Source organism: Drosophila busckii, chromosome 3R, assembly GCF_011750605.1.
Source record: "Drosophila busckii strain San Diego stock center, stock number 13000-0081.31 chromosome 3R, ASM1175060v1, whole genome shotgun sequence".
Lineage (NCBI taxonomy): Eukaryota > Metazoa > Arthropoda > Insecta > Diptera > Drosophilidae > Drosophila > Drosophila busckii.
In genome coordinates, this window is record NC_046607.1 from 20,974,390 (window position 1) to 20,984,124 (window position 9,735).

The 9,735-nt window shown below is 39.6% G+C and overlaps 1 protein-coding gene across 1 annotated transcript; it reads right to left on the reverse strand.

Moving 5' to 3' along the window:
* Nucleotides 1-654: 654 nt before the first annotated feature.
* LOC108602556 (male-specific protein scotti) lies at nt 655-1,293 on the reverse strand. The gene has a single exon (XM_017990691.1). It carries the CDS (start codon nt 1,165-1,167, stop codon nt 694-696), a length of 474 nt encoding a protein of 157 aa, XP_017846180.1. The 5' UTR covers nt 1,168-1,293; the 3' UTR covers nt 655-693.
* Between the last annotated feature and the right edge of the window lie 8,442 nt (nt 1,294-9,735).

The following is a 9,735-nucleotide window of genomic DNA, read 5'->3' on the forward strand; positions in this document are numbered from 1 at the left end:
GTGCATATTTAATTATTTTATTGCAACCAACTGCATTATATTGACTCTTGGCTATTTATAGCGCAACATAAAGTCGCATTTTGATTGTTGACGCACAAGCAGCAGCAGCAGCAACAGCAGCAGGCAATGCGTGTAAGCTGCAAATGTCATGCTTATTGTTGCTTTGTGTGCTTGCCACACAGACACGACGCAGCTGCAGCAGCAACAATTGCTGTTGCAACAAACGCATTGTGCAAATCGTTTACCTTCTGCTTTCATTTTGTTTGCCACACTTGTTGGGGCGGCTCTCCCTCTCTCACTTTTTGGGGGGCTGCTGCCACACCCACAATTTTGTAAGCCGTGCGGCCGCCCACAGTTTGTGGCTTTGATTGCAATTATCTTTTGCATTTTGTATTTATTTGCTACACTTTGGGCCAATTGTTTGAGCCTGCCCATTGTTATTGCATTTTCATTGTCATTCTGTTGCCAACTGACAATGGCAGTGGCCCAAAGCCGAAGCATGAGCTGCTCTGTGTGCTGTGTGGGGCTTTCAATTTTGCAATTAGCAGTTTATTAATTGACAATTTCATGTTCGTCGCAAGCGATGCCGCTGGGCAACACCCACCCACCCACAACTCCCGCCCCCCAAACAGCATTTGGTATTTTATTGTTTAAAGCGCATTTTATTCTGAGTTTGTGTGTGTGTGTGTGCGTTTAATACTGACCCCAACGTGTGGGCAGGCCATCGCCGTTGGGATAGTTTCGAGTGTTCAAATGCTCGTCCATGTAGTTGATAAAGTATTCGCAGCGTTGCTCCGGCCGTACGCACTGGATGGCCCGCCAGCCATCTGCGATGAGAGCGCATCTCTCCGGCTGCGCATGAAATGGCTTTGAGATGGTCAGAAAGCTGCGTTTCTTGCGCGGCCGCTGAGGCACGTTCCCGTTCACCGGCTCCAGCATGTGGTGCAGCTCAATGGGCGGCTCATGCGGTGCGTCCAGGAACATGGCCACTTGTGGATTCTCAGCGCGTATGGCCTGCATTTGCGCCTCATCCAAATGCCGCTCGAAGTTGTCATTGGGTGCATCGCCATCGCCATCGCCGTCTGGCAAATTGATGACATTGACCAGCTCCACATTCACATCGGGCAGCTGCAAATGCAACAGCTGATCAACTGGACGCTGCGCCATTTGTTATTCAAGAGTAACTAACTAAATACGGCAGTTAAATGTGTCTGCTGTTAGGAAATTAGAGCCCTTTTTTTTTTTGTTGCTTTTATATTTTCGTTAGTTTTGTGTGCTGCGTTGTTAAAGTGAAACTGATTTTTGAAATGTTTTGTGCTTGATGTGGAAGCGTAAGGCAAGAGCTGCTATGAACTTTATGATTGTTAAGTGTGTGTGTGTGCTTGCCCCTTTTACAGTTATAAATAGCTAGCACTAAGCACTAGCCCAGCGGCAGTTGTAGCTGTTGCTCCCTAGCGACGTCGTCGTCGTCGTCGTCGTCCAGCTACAAATGGATAAATGCTGTCTGACATTTATGCGCCCCAAACCCAACCAAAGTCAACCCCACTAAGCTGCCAAGCATTTAGTGTGTGTGTGTGCGTGTGCCCAACATCATTACAAGCAATTTAATTTGCCTTAATGTTGCGCCACAGCTGCTGCTAACATGTTTTTTGTTTATAACTTTTATTTATAACTAAATATGCATATTTTCTATAGCGCAAGCTCATTTAGCAGCATTTAAATTAAAAGCATTTAAATTACATTCTTAAAGCGAAGCTTAGCAGCGGCATCCAACAAGTTAACGCTTAGCAACATGTTGCTAGCAACATTTGCGCACTGCGCCGACGCCAACGCTCTCTCTCACTCTCTTTTACTGCTGCGCTTCGCTACGCGTTTGCTTGTTTGTGTGTGTGTGTGTGCAATTTATTAAGGCCTGTCCCACTGTTTGTAATCACATTGTTGCCATTTTCACTTCATTATTTTGCCTTTATTTGTGGCAATTTTATTTTATTGCTGCCAGCAGCAGCAGCAGCAGCAGCATCCTTCGTCTGTCGCGTGACGTTCGCTGCTCGCTCTCACACACACACACACACACACAGCTAGTTACTTAACAAGGCCAGCTTATGGCTTGCGACCTTGTTTGTGTGGGTGGTTGGGTGGCTTGGCAGACAGTAATTATTATGCCATGTCCAACGTTAATTGGATTCAATCCAAAGCCTTCGTTGGGCGTTTGCGTTTGAGCGACTGTCAATATGTTTGCAACTTTCAACTTGACTCAGCTACAGCCTGCAGCGCTTGCTTATGCCTAATTAACTAATAAAATTGCAATTGCTAAGCACGCAACATTTATTTGTATCATAATTTAAATATTTCTTAGCGCGCTTCTTTGTTATTTAAGGGGTAACAACACTCCAGACCATGAAGCGCTTTTTCGAGATTTTTTTTAGACCAGAAGGAATTGCAGCAAATGAATGAACATTTTATATGTTGTTAATCATTTATTAAATGTTTTGTTTGTGTTTTGCTGAGGGAAAAAAATATATGCTATTCTATATAAGTAAAGCTAGAGAAAAAATATTCAGTTTTGGAATTTTTTAAGCAAAAAGTAAAATTTTGGGTCAAAATGAGGGCAGTTTTTCGTCAATTAAAAATCAACCAATTAAGTTATCAAAAAATCCGTACAACATTCTCTGTATATATACGTTCTTAGCATGTGATCAAAGTTTTAAACGAAAATATTGAAAATTGTTCAAGTTATGCTGCGTGCCAATTTCAAACACCGCGTTTTTGAGTAAAACGAGTTCAAAGTTTGGCGGTCCCTCTGGGCTTTGGGTCAACAGAAACTTTTTTTCGGGCAAAAATTTTTTTGTTACCGTATTCTAAGCTAGTTAAACTATTTTTTAAGCCACATTTTTTTTTGATTTTTTCCACTACAGGATTGTGGTGTTACCCCTTAACAGCTGCCAGCTAATTAAGCTGAAATTATTATTGCATTTAATTAACGGCTATGCAGCGCTCTCTCTCGCTCACACACACTGTTGCTGTCGCATATGTCAACTGCATTAGCATCAACATAATGGCAAACACTGCTATGAGCCTCGCTGACTTGTGTCTTGCCTTTGATCTGTGCGAGTTGCAGTGGCGAGCAGCGTTCGTTGCGCTTGTTGAATTCAATATAGCGACATATATATATACATTTTTTATGGCTGCTGCTGCTGCTCACAGTGTGTGTGTGTGTGTGTTTTTATATTTTTGTTTTTAATTACTATTGCAGCTATTTTTGAGCTGTCTGCCAGCAACTCGCGCTCTCTCGCTCTCGCTCTCTCTCGCTCTTTAGCCTGGCAACATATGTTGCTGGCCCGTCTCTTTACTAGGTGTTAATTTATTTTTAATTTTTATTATTTATCTACGCTATGCGATCTGTAGCAGTTCGCTCACATTTAAGCGGATCTTGACTCTGTTGCGCCACTCAATTCCATCAACAAAATGTTGACGTTTCTATTGCATGCCCCACAGTGTCGAGTCGAGTGGAGTCGAGTCGAGTCTCGCATGCAATTAATATCATTTTTATGTTCTAATGACATTCGTTGCGCTGCATTTCGTGTGCATTTAGCAGGGGGGAGAGGGAGGAAGGGGCAGCTCATCGCTCAAAACGGCGTGGCAGGCACGAATCTTTCAAGTTGTAAAAACGCCATTAAATTGGCAGAGAAGCCAGACCGACCAACTTGATCTGGCATGATCACTCAACAGTCAACAGCAACAGCCCACTGACGCTTTAGCTTTTTAGCCATAAACTTAGCAATGTGCACCACCCCACCCCCCCTTTGTTTATTGGCTTTCATTAATTTGTATGTTTTTATTTCGATTTGAGGCACACACAACAATTTTTTCCGAACTATGCTGTAAATAACATAAATACTTCGTTCGGCTGTGGCACGTCGAAAAAAATAATAATAAAATGCCTCAAAAAAATGTGTATAAAGCATAAAGAAAGCCACTGAGCCACTGAGCCACTGCGCCACTGGCTACTGTGGCCAACGCGATTGGCATCTTAATGGCTCAATAAAGGCTAATTAAATGCCTAGACGCTGTTCTATGCCATTGGCCTTCATAAAGTAGCGCATAAATCAATAATCAAACTAAGTGTTTACCAAATTGTGAAAGCCAATTATTGTTGCTGCGGTTGCCAATTGCTGCTACAAGTGGCAAGCAAGCGTACTTGCAACTGCTGCTACGTCTTGTAGCAAATCGTTTTTAGTGGTTAGAGCACAAACGCATTTTCAAAATTGATGCGCTGTCTGCGTTTAGGTGGAAAATTGAATTTTCAATTTCAGTGCTAGTTGCTGCTGCTCTTTCATTTTAATTTTCTTGTGTCTGTCTGTCTGTGGCGTTAACTTGAGTTTGATGCGCCCCCTCGTGGTATTTAAATAAATTGTTGCATGCATTCTGTTTGACATTTTGTTATTTCTGCTGTTGATTGCTTGCCACCAACCCTAACTAACAGTCGTTCCCCTTTAGACTGTCACCCACTCATTTATGTGGCGCAGCAGCCCGCCCCGCTCACGCCCCTTTACGTGCACCTGCTGCTGCTTTGGCTGCTGCGTTATAATTTTAGATAAATTGCTGCGCTACCAACGCATAAATCTATTTTACTCTTTTGCTTTTAAATGTTTGTGTCTGTCTGTTTGAAATGCATTTGCTTATGAGTGAAAGGTTAAATATTAGTATTAAAAATAAACTTGGCCCAACTAATTAAAATTTAATTGCTTGAAATTCATTAATCTAATGAAGATAGCGCTCTACAAAGTCATAGTTTATTTATAAGCAGATTAGGCTTAGATTGATTAACAAATGCCTTGATTACAATTACAGTTAAGCAGCGTCTCAGCCTAAAGCACATTAAATCGCTTGATTGTTGCTCTAGACAGAGAGAGAGAGAGCGACATTGCTAATTGCTGGGCACTTTCATTAGGCTATCTATAGCCATAGCCAGCGCAGTAAATAGAATCATCAGTGTCTCCTGCCTGCTGCCTGCTGCTGCTGCTGCTGCTGCCTGATAAACGTTATCAGTCCATCCACATTTATAGCTGCTGATTAATGAACTCAACTCAAGCGAGCGCGCAACTGTGGCGCACATTTAATTGCTCTGTCGACTGAGAGTCGTCGCTTGGTCGCTTGGCTTGGCTATAAGCTGAGTCAAAGAGCAGTGCCCAAGGTGGCAGATGCAGGGCCAGGCCCAGTGGCTGCTGTTGCCGGTTTTTGCTTTTGTTGTTGCTGCTGCCTCATTGTGTGTGTGCGTTGCCATTGCCTGTCGGCACTTAAACGAGCAACTGCAACATTCTTTGCTGACAACGCAGTAATTAAAATTCAATTGCAATTAAAAGTGCGCACGCAAAACGGCCAACGACAAACAAAATGAAGCGCAATGCCAAAAGGCACCCAGTGGCATGCAACGTGGCAAAGGGAGCAGCACAAAAATTTGTCGCATCGCCAACATTTTCAACGAGAGCGACTCACATTTGTGTTGCTGCTTTTATTTCGGCGTAGGCGTTTGAATTGCCGCTGATTAGCTTGCAGTCTTAACAAATCAACAAATGAATGTTATATGAGCTATTTGGTATTTTGTATATTCATTTCGCAGCCATGGGAAAATGCTAATTGTTTACACACATAGTTTGTAGTTCGTGGAAAGCTTGTTAATAATTTTTGCCATTGCAAAGCCACAAAATTTTCAATTAATTACAGCACGAGCTGCCCCCCCTACCCCCAACAACACTTGTGGCCTTCTTTTGTGAGATTCTCATGAATTTTGCAGTCAGCAGAAAATTTTGTATTTAATATTAAGTGCAAAATTAATTGGAATTATAAACAATTATTGTACAATGACTTGTCGACATATTCGTTGTGTTTGCATTTTCAAAGTTAATGACCGTTTAGAGCTGCAAAAGCTATACCCAATTAACGGCCATTATCAGTTCGATAAAATTTGGCATAGATTACATAATAATCTTTATATATATATATATATATGTGTGTGTGTGTGCATGATAATTGAGCTCATGGCAAACTTGTTGCAAATATTAATATGTAAAGCATGTTGTCAGTCAAGCCGTTGCCTGCTTATGATTATTATACTATATGGTTCATTAAATAATTGCACACACACACACACACACACACATACATACATATGCATATTACATTATTTATCTTTGGCAGTGAATTGCTCTGGTGTGGTTGAACATAATTAATCGCAGGCTGTTGTTTAAATATAAATTTTGCTTTATTATTTGCCAGACACGCACTAAATGTATTACACTGAGCGCAAATTCATGCAGTTTTGCATAACATAAGTGTTTATTATACTTTCTGCTAACTTACAGCTTTTCAATTATTGAAATTCAAATAATATATAGGCGGCAATTTTCGTTTTTTATGCATAACTTTATAAAAAAAAATTATTTATGTGTCAAGTATAAACGAAAATGTTTATTTAGCGTCTTGTTAGTCTAACGACGCATAAAACTTTATTATGCGATTTTTTTGTGCTGAGTTATAGCTTTTCAAAGCTTGAAATTAAACAAAACACAAGTTTGGTCATTTGTTTCGTTAGCCATATCTTGCTCAAAAATCAACCGATTGTTGAATGTTTAACAGTTTTATGCTCGTATTGATGGTAAAAACAAAGTTGCATCATTACATTTAGGATTGCTCAAGTTTTGCCAAAAATTTGAAGGGGTAACACTGCATTTTTTTCCAAAATATTGAGATTTGAAAATTCCCAAATTTAAATGCAGTTTTATTAACATGATTCTAACGAGTATAACAAGCCATAAAACTCTGAAATCGGACGACATTTCGCTGAATTACAGCCTAACAAAGATTGAAATTTCACAAAAAGTTAACTTGTTTGTTTACTATTTTGTGCATAACTTCGTCAAATAATTTTTATAATTTACATATTTAGGCTCATTTTAATTGTGTTTTTCACGCCAACATAATGACGTATAAATGCATTTAGCATCGGTATTTTTTTTAGTTGAGTTATAGCTTCGCAAAGTTGTGAAATTAAACAAAAAGTAACTCTGCAGCATTGGATTTAATGCCATAACTTTGTCAAAACAATTTTTATATAAATCAAACACAACAACATAAGTTTATTTACAATCTCATGAGTAAATTAAGCCAAAGAACTTATCAGTGCGATTTTTTTTGGCTGAGTTATAGCTTCTCAAAGTTAGAAAGTGATAAGAAATGAATACTGGCCTGATTTTTGTCAAAATTTAAAGGGGTACATCACGTTTTTTGCCAAAATATCGAAAATTTCAAAACTTCCAATTTTTAATGCAGTTTTATTCTAATGTATCTCACGAGCATAACAAGGCATGAAATTCTAAAATCGGACGCATTTTCATTGAGTTATAGCTTATTAAAGATTGAAATTTCACAAAAAGTTGACTTGTTTGTTTACACTTTTGTTTATAACTTGGCGAAATCTCATACTAGCCTATAATGTATTTATGCTCATTTTAATAACGATTTCTAAGCGAACATAACTTGGTATGGAATAGCCACATCCGATTTATTTTGGCTGAGTTAGAGCCTTTCAAACATAAATGTTGCTAAAAATTTGTACATAACTTGACTATTAATTAAGTTCGCTTGCATTATTTAGCCTCATTTTAGTTATGTGCACTACGCAGCTTGCCAAACATAATAAGGCAAAGCTTTTATTATATATATTTATTTTATTTAAAGCTTTTCAAATTAATTCTTTCAGTGACTTTGTTGCATTGCCCCAACAGTCCCGCATAATTGTCACGGCGCATTTGTTAAATAATTCTTAAATAATTTCATCAATTACGTCGCCCCAGCTGCGCCAGCTCATAGGCCAGGCCAGCAGCACGCCAGCCAGCCAGCCAGTCAGTCAGTCCGCCAGTCTGGCAGGCCGCCGCATTTGCCATTTCAATTATGTTGATATTAATTTTCATATTTAATTTGACGCGAAAATAAAATGGCACAAGCAAAAATAAAAAAAGGAGCTGAGTCGAGGACACGTGCAACAAACAGACACACACACACACAGAGAATATATATGTATGTATGTATTTATGTTTATGCCAATTGCAACAAAATTTGCAAAATCCATTTTGCAGTAAAAACCGCATGCATTATTTAATTTTTAAGTGAAATCAATTACAAGCTTGTTGGCGTTAACCTGCCAAAGGGGTTGGGTCCATTGCTTTTTGAATGCCGCAGCGGCAGGCCAACAACAAGGACGGGAACTGGGAGCAGCAGCAGCAGCAGCAGCAACAGCAACAGCAACAACTGCTGCTGTCGCCGCTGGGGAGTAAAAAGTGTGAGGGCGACGGAAGTGCGCATAAATGCAGTTGCCGCCGTCGTATAAATAAATAAAAAATATATATTTTGCCATTAAATTTCAATTAATAACAACGCAAACACACACACGTGCAAAGCATCAGCAATGGTTGCTGTTGTTGTCGCAGTTGCTGCTGCTGCTGCTGCAATATTAATACATTTTGGCAGTCGTGCGTGCGCTGATTGCCGCAAGCCCATGAAATTAAGTCACAAATTAATTAATTAATGCAATCAATACGTGCGACATTTGCATTTGCAATTACAATTATGCATTCGCATTCGCATTGCTTGCAAGGCTTGCAGACAACACACACACACAGATGCAATTTGCAACTGCAACTGCGTCTTGCTTTCGAAATTTACATAAATATATACTCGAGTGCTGATTACCAAAATTAATCGATGTTATTTCCATATAGCCAACTACTTAGTTAAGGTCGCCTCGTCAAACAAATTGTCGACGCCTTGTCACCCAGTTTCACTCTGGACACACACACACACGCACACACACACACATACAGGTTGGCTGAACTGGAGGCAGCTTAACACGCTATGGTGAACATAATTTTTTAATGGACTTTTAATGTTTGTCGCTTGCATTGCACTCTGTCTGTGTGTGTGTGTGTGCGTGTGTATTTTTGTCAGTGTGTGTTGGTGTTGGTGCAGGAGCTTTTTGGGGTCCGAACACAATTAGCGACCGTTTACACTTAACATGTAAGCTAGCTACGTTTATAGGCGGACTTTTCCGTAGGCCTCGCTTTCTGCATTTATTATGAGGCACGTGGGGCATACGGCAAAAGTCATAACTCTGAATCAGTTATTAAAGTAGGTAGTTCTGCATATTTGCATTGAATTAACCCATTTAACTGAAACTGTAAATGTTTTATACGTTTATTTATGTGTTTGCGGTATAGTGAGCAATTGCAAATTGCTATTTCCTATACGCAAATGTATGTAAACATTTGCATTATTTACAATATAATAATATTAATAGCTTAAGCAATAAATTATTTTATGCCATTATTAATATATTGCTATATAAATTTGTTTGTTTTTCTTATTGCAGTTGTAAATTTTGCCATGTGGCGTCATCTGTTGGCGAGTAGCTGCCGCTAGCCGCTTTAATGTTCAACATATTGTGTTAGTGTGGCAGCACCGTTCAAAGTACACATTTTACCCGCTAGATGGCGCATGTCTTTGGCTCTTTGTAACTGCAGCAAATTGCAGCAATTACAACTTAAATGTGCGCAATGCGCAAGGAATTGCCTGAATTATAGCTAAGGGACCTTATTGTTTGAGTGCTTGTACTGCAGCTATTTCCAGGAAGATTTTAATGTTCTTTGGTGGAAAGTACGTGCCAATTGATACGCTTTGATA